The sequence below is a fragment of the Balaenoptera ricei genome, chromosome 19 (genome assembly GCF_028023285.1).
Source record: "Balaenoptera ricei isolate mBalRic1 chromosome 19, mBalRic1.hap2, whole genome shotgun sequence".
Taxonomy (NCBI): domain Eukaryota; kingdom Metazoa; phylum Chordata; class Mammalia; order Artiodactyla; family Balaenopteridae; genus Balaenoptera; species Balaenoptera ricei.
The window spans coordinates 27,773,289-27,792,437 of NC_082657.1; the positions used below are offsets into that span (position 1 = coordinate 27,773,289).

A 19,149-nucleotide genomic window follows, 5' to 3' on the forward strand; every position below is an offset into this window, starting at 1 on the left:
ACCATCCCCCCCCACCCCCACCCCTCTCCGTAGAAAAATTGTCTTCCATGAAACCAGTCCCTGGTGCCAAAAAGGTTGGGGACCACTGCTATATAGTGTATACTTGTAGCTTATTTATTTTATACATAGTTTGTACCTTGTAGTCCCTTACCCCTATCTTGCCCCTCTCCTCTTCCCTCACCCCACTGGCAGCTACTAGTTTGATTTCTATATCTGTGAAAATAAAATATTCTTAAATACACACACCCATACTCATTTTGTTTATATGTACATAGCGTATTTCTGAAAGGACCCACGAGAAATTGGTAGCGTTCTAGTCTTTGCCTTTGGGAAAAGGAACTGTGGTCTGGGGGGACAGAGCAGCTTTTCACTGAAAACCCTTTTTAACCTTTCAGAGTTTGAACTTGTGAATCTATTATTTATTTTCAAAAATGAATAAGAACTTTTTAAAAGTATTCTTTATGCTATTAACAAAACTGTTGAGTGGTTCTTGTCGGCTGCCAGTATAGGTGCTCCAGCCCTTTCCCAGATGCTCTGTGACCGTTGTATGGGGCAGCTCTGTCTCCTGTGGGTGGGGAGCTGGCCTCTACTGTTCGTGTCCTGCTTCTTCTGCCAGGCCTTGTGTCCGTGTACAGTGGACTCTGGCAATGTTTTGTTAGCTTCTTTCCCAACCCCTGCTAATACCTACCAGATATTCTTTTAATTGTCTAATTGCCTAGGCCACTTACATTTAGTATTTTCTCCATGCTAACAACAACTACATGTTAAGTATTTTTATGTGCCAGGCACTTTTCTAAGTGCTCCTTTAATCCTCACAACAGTCTTTTGAGGTAGGTACTTTATTGTTACTGTTTGACAGATGAGGAAACTAAAGCACAGCTAAGTGGTTTTTCCAAGGTCACACATCTAGGAAGTAGCTGACCCAGAGTGCAACCCCCTTCCCCAGCAATTTGACTTCTGAGCCTTTTCTCTTAACTTCTCTGCTACAGTTGCCACTTCTTTCAGAGATTGGAAAATAAGGCAGCCTTGATGTCTCTTCTCTAGGTTTAACTATCGTATTGCACACTAGCTAGGTTGACTTTTCAAATGAGATATATTAAAAGGAAATTGATGTGAACCCATGAAAAGTTCTTCCTTTTCTTCTGTAACCCCATTAGTCTCATTGCTAGACATCTAAACAGTTATAATTACAGGCGTATCTCAAATATTGCAGGTTTGGTTCCAGACGATCGCAATAAAGCAAATTACATAAAATTTTCTGTTTTTCCAGTGCATATAAAAATTATGTTTACCCTACACTGTAGTCTACTAAGTGTGCAATAGCATTATGCCTAAAAAAACAATGTATGTACCTTAATTAAAAAGTACTTTATTGCTAAAAATTGGTAACCATCATCTAACAACACAGGGTTGCCACAAACCTTCAATTTGTAAAAAAAAAAAAAAAAATCTGCAAAGTGCAGTAAAGTGAAGCACAATAAAACAAGGTATGCCCGTACCCTGTTGAACAACCAGCTTCATTTTCCCCTAATTAGGTACTACCTGTAAACATTAACATTATGTTGGATTGTATTGAATACAGAATACAATAGATGGACCACACTGAATATAGGACTGAGGCATTATTATACCAAGCAGAATAACACTGCTGTCATTTGATTGAAAGGAGACATTTCTGCTGGGTCCCATTTTGAGTAGTATGTAGATAGACATTGTTCAGAGGCTGTGATTAAGTTCACTGTAAATCATCACTGAGGTAAAAGCAAATAAGTATGACTCATCATCTCTGCATCTCTGGTAATAATTCTGGGGACTCCATCTGCTTTCCACCATACGAGCCTAACATTTAGAGCCTTTCCTTCCATCCTTTGAAGATTATCTGCCATGCCCAGATTTGGTTCAGATTTGAGTTTGTTTTCTGCTTTCATTTGGTTTGTGGAATGTGAATGGAAGATTTTGCAATACTCTTGTCTTAAATGAAATATAAAGAGTAGAGTAGAGAACATTTTTTTTGTTTTGCTTTTTTCTGCACATAATGTTGTTTCACTTATTTGCATGCATTTTTATGCTGCCAGCTCAGAAAGGACCTGCCACAGAAATGATGTTAATTTAATAGCAGGTGACTTACATGCTGAAGTCTGACAGCAAGCATAATAACTTCTTGTGTTAATTCTGAAAGCAATATGTACTCTTATTTGTTGTCTCAATTTTTGGCTGTTCTGTTTGTGTATTGAAGTGGTTTTCTAATATAGTCCCTTTTCCCTAAAAACATTAATATAGTAAAGATAACTACTAAAAACAGGAGGTTTAATTTATCACAATAGTCAGCTGGTTGGCTTCAGTAATTTGACATATATAAAATCCGATAGTCATATAGCTGAAAATGCTCTATAAGGTTTTGTAGAAGCTGAAAAAGATTATTGACTAGAAAATGAAATTTTCCTATTAAGTGGGAACCAGGATATAACAATGCAGCATATTAATATTGAGTTATTTCTTTCAGCAACCAACCCTGTCAGATATGACCATGTATGAGATGAATTTCTCTCTCCTTGTTGAAGACATGTTGGGAAATATCGACCAGCCAAAATACAGACAGATAGTTGTGGAGGTTTGTATTTTAAAATGTAGATTGCTGAAGAAGTGCTTTCTATCTGTTCCCTGAAAACTAGTATAAGGAAACTGCCCAAGAGACCAGGAATTCCACTCCTCACCTAACCCAAATCTCCAGTTGAGTCCTGGAGAAGATGGCCATCCTTGACCCAAGTTGAAGCACATGAACAATTCAAACATCTTAAATCCATCAGGGTGGAAAGGCTAACTGCCCAACTTTCTCAGCTACACACTCACCCCCACAGTAAGTGCATCAACGATACCATGAAAGAGAGGAAGTGACCTTTTTCTATTTGTCTTTTTTTTTTTTTCTGTTTACAGAAATAACTCATGACTATTGTACAAAATTTCAGTAGTTCAGAAAATGATAGAAAAGAAAGCCAAAAATGTCTCTATATCCACTAACAATAGATTGTCACTATTATTTTGAGGGACACCTTTCTAGACATCTCTCTGTGATCAGAGAAGGCGTGTAATTTTGTGTATCATCATTGCTCCATATAAAGTTAAATGCTAGCATAGACACACACGTGCATGCGCATGTGTACACATATTTTTTTGCCATTTTAAAACATTATATCAAATACATAGAGAGAAAATAAATAAATAAATAAATAAGAAAAAAGAAAAAAAATACATAGAGAATCCCTCAAATGAATGGATATAATTTATAGCTCATCCTCACTTTGTCTGTTTCTCTGGGAATGTCTCCATCAGACTTTGTGTTTCTTGAGGGTGTGTAATATGTCTTATTGATACAGAAGCTCTCAGTGAGTGCTGAACTGGATGTGGCACCTCCTAAAATCCCCGTCTAAAGACGGGGATTTTAGAAGGGTGAATGCCTTCCTTGTGCTGTTAACCTTTTGGTATCTTGTGCCCATAGTTATCTCTAAAACAAAGTCATTCTCTTTGCAGAAGAAATCTACATTTAGTACTTGAGCAAAACTTCGAATTCTTTTGACTAAAGCCCTGCACCAAGGTCTCCCACATTGTGACCCCTGGATTTTTCTGTTTCCTTTGGTTCTTTCCGGTTCTGTTTGGGAAGCATTTCAATAAAATACATGCAGAAAGATTCCCAAGTTGGGGATTATGAGGCCATAATTCCATGTCCAACTTAGGAGCCATAATCATCATGAGAAAGTCTTTACCAAGCATTGTATACTCAGATACAATCTTTGCACATTACAGTTTGTCATATAAAATGAACATTACTACTTAGATAAATGTATAGGGTAGCCAAACAATAGGATGATGCCTTAAACTAAGATAGCTTATACAAACCAAATAGTACTCATGTCATAGTCAGAGTTAAGTATATTGTTTAAAACATAACTGTCCCCTGAAAAATACTATGATGTCACAGAATTATACTCATTTTGGGGTGCTAGACTCCAAGTCATTTGATCCTGAGCCTAGATCCAGAATCTCCACTGAACTCATCTGCCTTCTCTGGCTTTGTTGCCTACCACCTCTTCTGAGGCAGCCTCTGCTCCACTGGACACTGTTCTGGTGTCTTGCCACCAAGGATTAAGGCCTGAAGACCAGAAAGAGTTCAGACACTTTGGGTGAATAGGGCACTATGTACTGTTGACAGGATTAGAAAAGTCATTTTTCTAAGTTATTAGTTTTATTTAAGTGACTAAAAAACATTTCCATACAGCTACAGGGATACATACAATGAAAAAAAAAAGTGAGGTTTCCAAACAGAACTCATGCTACTAATTGGCAAGATTAGGAAGATTCCATCCATGGATGATCCTAAAGCCTATCATTGTACAGAACACACTGTGGAATATGAGGACCATACATCAGTCTGAGTGAAGAATGAAAACATATCCAGACTGTGTCGCTTTTATGGTTCATATAATTGGCTTTCAATGTGTCTGTCTCTTCTAGTTACTAATGGTTGTATCCACTGTACTGGAAAGAAACCCTGAGCTAGAATTTCAAGACAAAGTAGATCTAGACAAACTGGTGAAAGAAGCATTTCATGAATTTCAAAAAGATGAGAGTCAACTAAAAGAAGTTGAAAAACAAGTAAGTAGACAAAATAGCTTTTTGTAGAATTGCTTTTTTGTCTCAGTTCTTCAAAATATCCCTAATCTCTTATCATTTAACTTATGAAACAGATTTACAGAGTACAAAATAGAGTACTTGAGAGGCAGAGGGAAGTCTGATTTATTTAAGGAATTAATGTTACTTTTTAGTTAATTACTAGTCAGTTCAGCTATGAAGTTCTAACTAAAAAGAAATCTAAGAAGAGATAAATTTTCCTTTTTATAGTTAGCAGTTAAAATGTGTTTTACCAGAAAAGAGCCATAGATTCCAGAAGGCTATAAAATTAAATTCTGGGGAGGATGGGAATGAGTAACAGACTACACTGGTGCTGTGTACTACCTAATATAGTCCCTTCCAGGCTCTCTGTTTAATATTTTATGCTTGTCAGTAAAAAGGTTCCCTAAGTAAATAAAAATTATCCGCAAAGAGGAGAATACTAAAAACGTCTGTCTTTGCTTTATATGCTGAGAAGACACCTCAGGAAAATAAAAGAAAAACTCAAGAAGCTCATCTTTTCCATGAGGAAATATTTCTGTGAATTTATTTTTCCCTCTAGGCTGACACTGACTTTACCTGTCAACTCTTTACCAACAAAAAAATCGAACAACTTGCTTATTGTTTTCCTTTGTAGGATGACATGACTTCCTTTTACAATACTCCCCCCCTGGGAAAAAGAGGAACATGCAGCTATTTGACAAAGGTCGTGATGAATTTGCTGCTGGAAGGAGAAGTCAAGCCAAGCAATGATGACCCATGTCTGGTTAGCTAGTGAGGAAGGTGTTAGAGACTCTGTTGAGGCAGGTTTTCCAGAAGTGTGTGAAGTTTGTGTTGAAGCTTAATCAAGGCAGCCGTTAATGTGTGGGCTGATCATGCTGGTGAGTGGTTGCCACACCCTTGGCAGAGTTATTGGACCTCTTGCATGCCATAAGCACTCTGATGGTAAGAACTGCTTATAATCAAGTGAAAATAAGTTCTCATGATTATGCCCACTACAATAATAATCTTTACTGAACAATAGTAATTGTTTATGAATTGAAAGTTCACCACTGCATGTTTTATGATTACACAGCTCCTCAAAATGAGTCTTTGCACTTTGGACTAAATTCCCACCTTACTGCCAATTAAATGAATTTCCCAACTAATTATGCGTACTAGGAATGAAAATATGTGGAAAGGTAAATTTTTGTAAGTGGCATTATAGTGCTAGAAAAAGATACCAGTATGCATCTTAAAAGCAAAATCAGCCAGCTGATATTTTGATTCTCAAACTGCATTATTGATAATATTTTAGTATACAGAGCTATTGTACAATTTTTGCCTTGTAAACATGATTGTGGTTTTGTATTTGTGCTAACTGTAGTGGTTGAACTAAAATAATAAATCTATGCCTGATCAAATATTTTCTTTGTGCCCTTACTAAAAACAGAATTTAAGTAAGATTATTCAGAAGTGTGTACTGTTAACCTAGTTTGTACTCATAAAAAACAAAATTAAAAGTCATTAAATTTTATTTCTGAATTAATGAATATATCTGGATACATTCTTTGTTCCCATTTTTCACAGTATCAAGTTTATTACTCCTGAATATTTTCATTTAATTGATCAGGAGATGAAATGGAAGAGAATCTATGGTACTTACAATTACACATATTTTATTACCAAATTTACTTAAACAAATGTCAATAAAAATATAAAGTAGATTAAACATTTAAATTTTATGAATTTATTTCCTTACTGAATATTACAGTGAAGCCCATTAATTTGAGCCCTGGCCCCAAAGAGAGTCATTTTTCTGACCAGTCTTATTATTGAGTTTCACCTGAGAAGTCAAACTTGTCACAAAAAATGCAGCCCATTTGTAGAGTCTTGAAAGGATCTAAGAAAGAAAGGACAAAGTAGCTTCAGTGACAAGTCAAATTGATATCAAATAAATGGATGCAGGAGCACATGAAAAAATCTGAAGAGTCAGGCACATTCCTCATAACTTTGAGGTACACTGCCTAGATCCTGCATAAGAAATCATACGTGTGTGCAGGTTGGCAAAATTGAGAAAAATGAGGTAAAAATCTGACCAAATAGAACTTTTTTTTTTTTCGGAAATCAAGGAGAAAAATAACATCTATTCAGAACCTGTAATGTATTAAGTGTTTCATATGAATTATAATATCAAATTTGCATACTGATCATATGAAATAGAAATTGTTATCCCAGTTTTACAGGTAAGAATACTATGGTCCATATTATGTAATAAATTCTTCCACTTGTAATATGAAAAGAATTCAGATTTCTGTATGTCATTACAGAATCTATGTACTTCTCACTAGTCTACCCCAGACTGATTTTTCTTCCCTCTAATGTGATTGTAGTCTTAGATTGCCACATTTCCTGGTAAAACCTACTGGGGAGAAGCCAGTAACTGTTGATTCAGGCTATGGGGGATGATTTCGTTTAGGAGGAGTTCTCCTTGCTTCTTCAGGAATTCTGGCCTAAGGCTATCTTATCTGATTGCACTATCTTTGATTCCAAACCAATCACTGGCTTCTGTCCAGAACCATGATCTTACTGGATTACAAACCACTTTTGAAAGCCTCCAGATAAATGCTATAAGCGCTCATTGCCCACTGAGAATTCCTCACTAGTCAGTCAATTTGAGTTTTCCCTTTGACTCAGAGCATGAATCTGGCTCTGAAAAAAATTCCAGTAGTAACATAAATAATAGGAAATAAAAGTGGTATCACTGAAATAATTGTTTTATCTCTAATGATCAATAATTTGAAAGAGCTAGAACAATTTATATTTGGCAATGTGGATGCATTTGAGTACTAAAGTCAGTCAAACCGTACAGTCTTTTCTCAGTGCCCACAGGGAATTTGTTCCGGGACTCCCCATGGATATCAAAATCCATGGATGCTCAAGTTCCTTATATAATGGCATAGTATTTACATGACCTACATACGTCCTCCTGTACACGTTAAATCATCTCTAGATTACTTACAATTCCTAATACAATGTAAACGCTGTGTAAATTGTTGCCAGTGCGCTGCAAATTCAAGTTTTGCTTTTTGGAACTCTCTGAAATTTTTTTTTCTGAATATTTTTGATCCATGATTGATTGGTTGAAATTGTGGATGCAGAACCCATTACACGTACACACACATGCAACAAATATATCTATCACATTGTATTATTTGTGAACTCTGTATGTTTGCTATATAAAAATGCATCTTTTTTGAGTGACAAAAAAAGAGGTTGTTCTGTTGTTACATATTTGATTCTCTTTCCTTAACATAAAAAAAAAATGCAGCTAATGGTGCTTTATTATTCACCTTGAAGAAGTACTGAAGATTAATTAGATTTGCATGAAATAATCTGAACTCCTTAAAAAAACAATAATAATATTTCAGTGGGGAAAATTAATATGCACATAGCATGCATATATTAAATGTATTTACATAGATTCAATTCCTATTTATATGTGTATATATGTTGAATTTATATTTATACATATATTTAATTTTTTCTTCAAAAACACACACATACAGATTGGCCTTTCTTTGTTTGCTTATTTACAATAGTGAAAATACTTCAAGAAACTCCTTTGTGAATTTTGCAGCTCTTTGAGGAAATATCCATTTAAAATGTCTGGAATGTGTGTTAAGAAAAAGAAATGACTTTACATTTTCTTGAGAAGAAAAAATTTCACTATGCACAAAATGGCTTAGAGTAATATAGATGGTTTTTTCACTGTATTCTTTTCTTTTCTCCCCACCCCCCCCATATGCAAATTCAGAAAACAGGTAAAATATGAGCATGGCCATTACTTAAAATATGGCTTATATTTCAGTGTAAGTTTTCTTGTAATATTATGGTTAAAGAGGAAAGTAACTTGAATTGAAATTGATAATTTGGTTACTTCCATCCTGCTTTTAGGTTTGTGTCCAGAAAAAAAACAAATGCTGTTTCTCTTTTCTTTCTTTCTTTTTTTGTTTTTTGTTTTGTTGTTGTTTTTGTTGCTCAGTAATGCATCATATTTGTTTATTTTTTCTTCTTACCTTTTGACCCCTTTCACCCATTTCTCTCACCCCCAGCCCCTTACCTCTGGCAGCCATCAATCTGTTCTCTGTATTTATGATCTTGCTTATTTTTTTTAGATTCCACATGTAAGAGAGGTCATATGGTATTTGTCTTTTTCTTCCTCTGTCCGACGTTTTTCACTTAACATAATGCCCTCGAGTTCCATCCATGTTGTAGCAAATGACAAGATTTCATTCTTTTATGGCTAATATATAGTGGAATATTTCTTTATCCATTCATCCATCAATGGACACTTAAGTTGTTTGCATATCTTGGCTACTGTGAATAATGCTGCAGTGAATATGAGGGTGTAGATATTTTTTCAAGTTAGTATTTTCATTTTCTTTGGGTAAATACTCAGAAGTGGAATTGCTGAATTGTATGATGGTTCTATTTTTAATTTTTTGAGAAACTTCCATACTGTTTTCCACAGTGGCTGCACCAATTTACATTCCCGCCAACAGTGCATTAGGGTCCCTTTTTCTCCACACCCTCACCAATACTGGTTATTTCTTTTTTTATATAATAGTCATTCTGACAAGTGTGAGATAATTTCTCATAGTGGTTTTGATTTGCATTTTCCTGATGATTAGGGATGTTGAGCATCTTTTCATGTGCCTGTTGGTCATGTCTTCCTTGGGAAAATATCTCTTCAGATCTTCTGCCCATTTTTTAATTGAATTTTTTTTGTATGAGTTTTTTATATATTTTGGGTATTAGTCCCTTATCAGATATATGATTTGAAAATACTTTTCTCCCATTCAGTAAGTTGTCTTTTCATTTTGTTGATGGTCAAGAACATCTTAAGGAGAGGGATATGGCAAAGAAGATAATACTTGACTTGATATATTAAGAGAGTTTATGAAAAGATAATGAAGCAGCTAGTTTATAAAACAAGCATGAAAAAAACTTAAACATGAGACCCATGGAGAGAATTGAGGACTGACAGTTCATAGCTAGGGCAACTGGAAATTAAAAAAAAAACCTTGAAATATTTAATATTTGCTGAAATATGGAGGAAAAGGAACTATGTTGTATTTTTAAGAAAAGAAGTCCGATTAGCTGAGCAGAGTTGCCAGGAATCGGCCACTGTCTTAGCTGAAATCAAACAAACATCATTTGCAAATGCATATATGAGTTTTAGCTTCCTGCTTAAATGTAACATATGCAGAATGCTGAAGTTTTCCACTACTGAAGGCATTCAGAATCTGTGACATATGTATCGAGTTTGTGTTTTCATGAAATTCAGAATTTGTTGTTCTGAAAGATATTTTGGGATCAATAAATCTTGATATTCCCTCTACAGAAGCCAATGTCTGTTTTCTAATTAGGAAAAAAAAATAATAATAAGAATTAGAACACAGAACTCATGAATTTTAGAAGCCTCATTTGGTCTACAGAGCCAAAATGTTTTAACAGCTGTACTAGAGACTGACTGAAAATATTAGCACATTTATCCAGGCATGACAAGACTTAAATCTAATTTAAAGCTTCCTTTATCACAATGGCAGATTCACTGTGTAAGTTTATTGTACAAGCAATGTCTATTGGAAACTCCTCACTGAATGTCCAATTCAGCTACATTTCCAGAACATTTTAAGAAGCATGGTGTTTTCCAGATTTCCTTCAATTTTATTTAAGTTTGAAAAAGTCATATTTCAGTTTTAAAAAATCAGAGTGTGGCAGATGTAGAGAATGGACATATGGACACCAAGGGGGGAAAACTGCGGTGAGGTGGGGATGGTGGTGTGCTGAATTGGGCGATTGGGATTGACATGTATACACTGATGTGTATAAAATTGATAAAAAAAAAAAAAAAAAAAATCAGAGTGTGGGATCATCTTGATGTCATCTCCAATATGTGATAAGCTTGCAGTGCCTTACGGATACCAAACAACATTTATAGAATACCTGAATAAATTTAACTTTTCACCAGAACTCTAAAGATAAAGGTTCAGATAAAAGTACTTCATGAGCATGCATATTAAATAGATGGTATATAAAAGTAGAAGAATCTACACAATGTGAAAACATAGTTATAACAGCACAGAGAGACCACAGTTAAATCAAGGAGAGTCTGGAAGTTTGGTAGTATGCAGCCGGATTCATAAAACTACTCTATCATCTCGGAAACTAAAAACGTGAATGGAAAATGAGGGAGAAAGGATTGACAAAACAACGTCAGCAGCATTCAAACTAAGGAAGCAATACAACCTCATACTGTAAACTCTGAACAGCATCAGGAAGACAAAAGACTCATAGGAATTTGTATTTGGCTCCTATCCTCTGGCCTCCCAGAAGCTGTACAGGGTGAGGACAAGGTCAGTAGATAAATTATGAAAAACCTAATGCGTTTGGAGGGAATCAGATGAGAGCTGAATCAGCATCTAAGGGAAAAGAAACAGAAAATGTCCTTCCAGGATGGAGGTTCTTCCCCCACCACACATAACACTGTCCCACATTATTCTCCAGCAGGACTATTGCCAGCCCACTTGACAGCTGTGTGAATTAGAAGAAGGCACCCTTTCTGAGCACACTCAGCCCTGTGGGCACAAGGTTTAGTACCTTTGTGCAAAGAAAAAGATCCTTTGAGTAGATACAAACCCATACTAGCCTAGGACACGTAGCTCAGAGAGCCTAGCATAAACTGGATTTCAGCCCCCTATTACCCTCTCAACTGGGCACCTTTGTGCACTGTGCAAACCACATGACTGCCACAGTCATGCTCCCCAAGGAAGGGAATAGCTACTAGGGGTGGGCATTTTGATTGTTTCATCTGAGAGATTGGCAAATCAGAGAGAGAACCACAGTGAATGCAAATGGAAAAGAAAAGAAACAGGGGTGGACAAGGTTGATCCAACCTAGAATTGGTATCTGTAGGTAGAGAAGGCTATGATTGGCACAGGAAAAAAAAAAAAAATTCAAAGATATGATAAAGTTTTCCCTAAATAAGGAAGAACTAAAAGATAAAGAGGATACATCGTGTTTCAGATAAATTTGATACAGAATGAACAACACTGAAACATCTTGGAGAAGTTACTTGGAGAAGTTCAGACCAAAAAAATCCCATCAGGTAGGGCTGAATTTCTCCACATCAGTTCAATGTCACACAAAAAGTGTGACCTAAGTTTTTTTCCCAGCCAGTTATAAAGGCAAATGAAGAATTCTTAAATAGGCAGTAACTCAGGAATCGTAACAACCATGAACCTTTCTTGAAAATAATATTTGACTAAATCCAATCAATCAAGGGGATCAATGTGAAGAGTATAGTAATGGAGAAAACTTGATACATTAAAAACATAAGCATTAATCCATTAAAATATAAAATTAACTATGCAATTTGTATTTACAGAGAAGAATGTAAAGATGACTTGAAAGAAAAACTTCACAATTTAAAATAATATAACTAATGGACTGGGACAAAAATCCTAGAGCTTGCTGACAAAACTCAGTGGGGGCTGAGAAGGAAGTATGAGTGAGCTAATTCCCTTATCTTGCACAGCAAGATGTCAATATTCACTTCATTTTTTTAAAGTTAATAAATCAAGAAATAAAGTTTTTAAAAGTTTACCATTTGAAATACAAAAGTAATTTTAAATTACCAGAAGGTGGGGGGGTGTTCAGAAAATTGACCATATAGCACAAGATAGAAAACAAAAGAATAATGATAGATCCACTATAACTGCAGCTGTCTTCTTTACTATCAGACAGCATTGAATTAAAATTTTAAAAAAGCATTAAATCCAAAACTAGAGTACAAGTGGCCTAACTCAATGTACAAAACAAAACACAGCATCATGGTAGAAATTGCTAGCTGTCCGTCAAAATCTATTCTTCACTTGCATAGTAACAATTATAGCTTGGCATATGGCTGCTCAGATTTGCCATACAGTCTATTCTCTCTCACAGTTGAGTGTGGCCTTATGACTTCATGGGAATGTTCTCCGATGGGATGTGAGCAAAACTAATGAGTGCCACTTATAGGCCTGGCCCATAAACCTCCCTGCTTGCCCCTCCGTGCTCCTTCCCCGTTCCTGTGGGCTGGGATGACAATGACTACAGCGAATGTGGCAGCCAAACTGCCTCAGTCTCTTTCTAACTGTGCAGCAGTCTCTGCCCGTCCCCACCTCCCCAACACACTCTGCTTACTACAACAGCCATCGCTGACTACTGAACCAGTGTTCTGTCCAGAGATAGAAACTATCCCGGTTATTTGGACAGAAAGGATGTAACACAAAGAATTGTTTAACCAGTGTGAGTATCAAGATACATAAAGCAAGTGTCTGAAAATGCAAGGAGAAACAAAAACGTAAACTAAATCTACAGACAAATAATGATAGCATGGGAATAGTATAATCACTAATACATAAATATTTAATTCCATATCCAAACAACTGAGATAACACCTTCTAGTTCCCCTAAAACATTTTGAAGTTGACCGAATTTGGGTTGCCAAAGAAAGCCTCCAAGCATTTCAAAATTAGAAATAGCAATGACTGCATTCTTTTATGTAAAGCAAAAGGGAAAAAACCAAACAAACAAACAAACAAACAAAAAAAACCCTAGTTTCATAACCAAAATAGAAAAGAAAAAAGCCAGGCTCTTGGAAATTTTGAAATTCCTTTCTAAATTGAAACCAAAATTGAAATTTCAGAATATCTATACTAGAATCAAATTACTACATATAAGAAGGATAAAACCACATTCAGACAAAAATTCATATTTTTAAACATAGTACTAAACAAGATAGAATGGAAATAAATGAATAAATACTCATTGCCAGAAGTTTTAAAATGAAACATAAGGAAAGCACAAGAAAGAAAATGATAAAGTGAAACAGAAATTAATTCAAAAACAAAAACAGTAAATCGAAAAGGTGGTTTTTTGAAGAAAACATTACATAGCTATATGACTTGTTAGCTTAATAGAGTAATAAAGGAGTCTAATAATAGCTTACATTTACTGAGCACTTAACATCCTAGGCACTGGGCTTAGTGCTTTATGTATATTAGCTCTACCTTATGAGGTAGGAACTATTGGTATCCTCCTTTTACATTATGAGGAAACTGAGGAACAGAGTTTAAGCATCTTATCCAAGGCCCCACAAATAGTGTCTGAACAGTCAGATTCCAGTTCACAATATTAACACTCAGAACTATGAAATAGTTATTTCACATATGCAGAGGACGTTTAAATGGAAAATTTAAATTTTTGATACATATTAACATTGTTCCATGACTGGTTTAAAGATGCTTCATGAAGAAACAAGCTCATCTATTTTTGAAGATTTGAGAAATCTTGGGTACGGTTAGGGACTCTCCTGCTGTCCCATAGCCCATATGCCCACTTTGCAACAGCATTGGTTCCTCTGTGATGCACCTTAGGAACAGCACAGTGGGAACCCAAGGGAGCAGTTTCCCTAAATGAGGGAGCTGGAACCCCTGCTGCTCCAAGAAAAACATTTACACTGGAACCTGGCTAATCCTCCTTCTTGCTTCAAAAAGATTACCTGAGGCATATCCGTCTGATAGAAAAAGCAGGTCCCAGTTCCATCTTGTAGAACGCACTGAAGGGTACCAAATAAGCATGAAAGTTCACAGCGTGAGTGCATCTTACTCTTCTTTTGAGCCCACGGTAGAATGAGAACGAAGAAACTCGATAACATCAGCCACTCACCATCAAGTGCCATCTTCCTGCGTTTGGTAGAGAAGTACAACGCGAGGTGGATAACTAACTCTCCCATCTTGTGCTCTCAGTATAGTGAACTACAGGGGCAGGTTTAAGTGGCAATTTTGGTTCAAATACCAGCTGAGCCACCAGTAGAGATGATCGGTTCAGAAGGGGTTTGGATCATTTAGAGAAGTGTTTGTTTTCTGAGCCTGAAAGTGGGTGCTATAATCAGAAATCCTTCATGCAACATGCATTTAGAAATGCTCTTCAGATTCAATTGTTTTTTGATGGAGATATTGCAAATTATGAAAGTACAGCTTATGACCTAGAAGTTTGGCAGTGCAATCAAGTTTTTCTTTTGGTCAACTTCATGCACGACTCTGGGCTGAAAAGAAGCAGGATGAATTCAAGCAGAAATGAAATCGTTTGAATCCAATTTTTTCTGCCACTTCTTTATCCTGAAAAAAGTAGGGGAGTGATTCTCCAGCCCTTGAAATCATTAATCAGCCCTCAGTTAAGGAGATTACCTTTCATTTTAAGGTATTTTTCTGGGTTTGCTTTTTTGTTGTTGTTGTTTCCCATTGATCTATGTTAAAGGACAAAGGGCATTCACTTTTTCAGTATTCATAATTCCTTGACTCATAAGTCTATTTTACCCCAGTTTAGAAGCTCATGCTTGCCAATTTCATTTTGGTGGTCAGTATTAATAAACATTCACCTTGCACACAGCCATTTCCTGGTCTCCTGCCTAGAACTGTGGGAAAGGACAAAAACTAGGAGTTTGAGAACTTAGTCTCAAGCCCCTGATCTCCCATTTTTCTGGATGTTGTGGACCACTCGATGAATCACTGATGCTCTCTGAACCTCAGTTTCTTTATCCTTAAAGTGATTTACTTGGGCTACATTTTTGCAAAGGTCCCTTCAACTCTGCCATTTTATCAATCCATCTTCCATTTATGTAACTGTGTGTATCAGCCCCTTTGCTTTAAACTTTCACTCCCTGTGTTGCTAAGTGCTGTCTTTCAAAGAGTGCCTCCATTCTCTTGCCTTAAATATCACCTGTATCCTCATAACATATATATGTGTGTGTGTATACATATACACACTGTATCTCTTATTTGTCCACTAGAAATTTACATTCATCTGTCCTACCATCTTTCATTAAACCCTTTCTTATCCAAATTTTATAGAACTTGTTTTTCCTCCCCAGTATAGACACTTCCCATTTCTGGCTTCAAGGTCTCTTCACTATGGCATGCCCGTTATCACCAAACCTGTGGTCATGTTTAAAGCCCTCATCCTCAGTTGCCAAGTCCCATTGTCTTCTTACTTCTGTCTTCAGAATCTGACATCTTCCTGTTTCCACTGCCAGGACGCTGATGGCCTTGTTTCTCTGTAATTGCCCACTTGACATCTGGCTTGAACCAGAAGAAAGTTCCTCAGCAGGGAGTGGGACTGCTTGCCTGCCTGTCTCACTGTCTGTAATCACAAAATCATAAATGGGACAAAGAGAAAACGTGGTTTAAAAGACTCAGATCTCAGCCCGGAAAAAGGATGCCTGCTGCCCCAGGAGATGACTGAAAAGCCAGGGAGCCATGTACCCAGAGACTTCCTTTGGGATCCTGCCCAGACCCTCCCTATAGATTTACCTGGGACACCTCCCCATGATGTCCATCAGGAGTTTTGGCTCCACCTCTGCTAAGCTTTTGGAATGATTTATCACATTTAACCCTAACACTATTAGGGTTAGGATTAAATGAGGAAGGCACTGTTATTACTCCCATTTCACAGATGAGGAAACTGAGTAACTGAGAGGTTAAACAGTCTGGGCAAACTCAGTGGCACAGCCAGGATCAGAACAGAGATCGACATGGTTTCAGATCTGGCCTCTTACATCACTGCTAATTCGCTCACCTTCTGAAAAAGCTGATTTGGGTTAATTTTATTTTTTAACCATCTATCTATCTATCTATCTACCATCTATCTTTCTTTAATGACAATAATGGCTAAGAAAAAGCAAGTCTGAAATAGTGTCCTCAGGGGAAGGAGAACCCTCCTTGTTGTAAACACGAAAGAATGGAAACTTTCTTCCATTTCTGCTGCATTGCCTCCCCCCTCCCCCACCCCTAATGGAGTCCCCAACCCAACTAAGGATAGCTCTCCTTAGAACCCATCACACTTGGTGGGTTGTCTTTGGGGCAGGTACTTCCCTAGGCCAAAATTCCCACGGACATGGTATATTTGATTGACAGGGACAGTAGGGCTTATAAACATCTCTTCCCACCCAAAACTTAACAATTTTTAAGATCCATCAAAAACAAACCCTGGATTTGGTTTAAACTATAGCATGTATATGGCAGAGCAGGTGATGAGACAGAAGCTTTTCTACCTGTGCCCCTACCTCAGTCCTGGTCAGGCCACACCTGGAGCTGAAATTCTTTATGGACACTGCAGCGGGGTCAGGGGAGGTGGGCAGCAGAAACTGTAACCAGGCACTGAAAGGATCCCAGAGCAAGCCTCTCCCAGTCTCTAGCCCACCTCCTGAAGTTATAGGAGAGGCTGGCTAGAGTGGTGGTTTTTGAAACAGGGTGGGTTGTCCTCACGGGGAATGGTTTTTTTTAAACCCAGAGGTCCAGTGTCTAACTCAGGAAGCGTACATCTTCCATGAGGGAGGGCACCTTTTATTTTCAAATTATAGTCGATGGCACACCTCCCCCCAGCCCTGGGCCCCCATTGAAAAGAATAGTGACCTAGATGGGGTTGTAAGCTATGTGTCTTTGTCTTGCTGCCTTAGGAGAGAAAGGATGCTATCCTGGGGAGTCAAGAATCCTTGAAGGAAATCCCGAACAAACTGCAGGATGGCTTCCACATTTACAATGCTTTGAATCAATGTTTTTCCCCTCCCTGTTATACCCCAAATGTCCTTTTAGGTTCTTTTGTTCTTCCTGGGTTCCCCCACTGGCAGCAGATGAAAGAGTCACTTTCTGTTCCTAGAACTATCCACTGCCAAATACTTTTTCTTGTTTTAACACCTTTATTGGAGTATAATTGCTTTACAATGGTGTGTTAGTTTCTGCTTTATAACAAAGTGAATCATCTATACGTATACATATATCCCCATATCTCCTCCCTCTTGCGTCTCCCTCCCACCCTCCGTATCCCACCCCTCTAGATGGTCAAAAAGCACCGAGCTGATCTCCCTGTGCTATGCGGCTGCTTCCCACTGGCTATCTGTTTTACATTTTTTAGGGCACTGCCAAATACTTTGACTGTATATCCTCCACCCATCCAATTTCATGACTTGAGTCTAATTATCTGTTCCCTTCTGGCCATTGCAAAACTGAATGTCTGTAAACACCTGTTCATCTTTTAAATAAACCTTCCCTGGCTCCTTATGATCTGCCTTTTTGAGTTAGTCCAGGCTAATCATGGTCTTCAAAACAGACACAGATGTGGTCCCCTTGCCTGAAATGTATTTCCCTGGCTTCTCTCTGGCTCAGTTCCTTCTGTCCCCTCCCCCTCCTACTAGTCTTGGTTTTGGACAGCCCAAGGATGCCAAGTAATTCTGTGCAATAATAGAACACAGACTATCTACTGGTGAGGCCAATGCTTTCTTTAGATGAAGTATAAACTCTCTGAGGCCCAGCACTCAATAAAGGCTAAATAAATCGGGTGTCTCCACCCACTACTCATTACGGTGCTAAACTTATAGCAGAAGTTGAATAAATGCTTCTTGATCGACAGAAAAGAGGGTGGATAATAAATATTTAGTATGAATGGGGATTTTCCTAAAGGGAGAGGTAATTGACTGTCTGAAAATAGGAAAGGGACTAAGGGCTGTTTTGGTACTTCTATGTATGACCGTGCAGTGAGAGAGTTAGAGAAATTCAGTAAACCTATGCATGTTTACCTCATCTAGAAAATGAAAGGTAAAAAATGTAAGCTTGATGTTTATGAGAGCCACTGATGAATGACTATAGTCATTTGAAGGCAAAAAGCTGAGAATTCCAACGTTGCTTTGTGAAAACAGCTTTAGAGTCACATTCTGAAGCTGGAAGATTTCACACAAATTAATAATACAAGTGATTTTTCAACTTCTATTGAACAGGGAAGTAAATAACTAGAGCTAGCAGAGTCAGCAGTTAGTTAAGTGGTTTTCTCAAGTGTATCCAAGGCAGTGCCATTAATTTTCTCTGTGGTGGAGGTAGAGGTAGGGGCAGGAGGTGATCCTAACACAATTCCTTCTACTTTTAACCCAGAGCCCCATACCCTTGACAGGAGTTTAGTTGGAGACTGTTTGATTAAAATACATTATGCCCGTGAAATTTTCCTTTGATTCTTTAACTTAGAGACCCACGGCAACAGTACATAGTATTAACTCAAGGAAGCACGCGCTCATCTGTAGGTCTCTCGTGGTTCCCTCTCCCCAACAGACGTATGAGGGAGACCAGTAGTCACCCCCCACATCACAGGGGGTCATTATGAAGAGAAACGGGTGATCAATGAGAAAGGGCACTGACAAGGGTAACACTTTAGTATCTAATTATTGAAGGTGGCTTGGTATAAAACAATCAGTCTGCATAGTAGTTATTTGATTACACAATGTATAAAATGAAGCTTTAACTGTATTCAGGCATTGGATTATTGTACAGAGAGGAGCCTGATTCTTACTATGTCCGCGCTGGTGTTAGAACAGTGACCACAGAGCCTTTGGCCCAAAGGCTAGAGCAGGGG

The 19,149-nt window shown here is 37.4% G+C and overlaps 1 protein-coding gene across 3 annotated transcripts in view; it reads left to right on the top strand.

Moving 5' to 3' along the window:
- Nucleotides 1-6,068, top strand: part of PHKB (phosphorylase kinase regulatory subunit beta) — a 198,863-nt gene extending 192,795 nt beyond the window's left edge. For all 3 annotated transcript variants that reach the window (XM_059906033.1, XM_059906034.1, XM_059906035.1), the window contains 3 exons: nt 2,504-2,611; nt 4,510-4,650; nt 5,303-6,068. In XM_059906033.1, the coding sequence (XP_059762016.1) occupies nt 2,504-2,611; nt 4,510-4,650; nt 5,303-5,440 (387 nt within the window). In that variant the 3' untranslated portion in view covers nt 5,441-6,068. The remainder of the gene's footprint in view (nt 1-2,503; nt 2,612-4,509; nt 4,651-5,302) is intronic.
- The last annotated feature ends 13,081 nt before the right edge of the window (nt 6,069-19,149 follow it).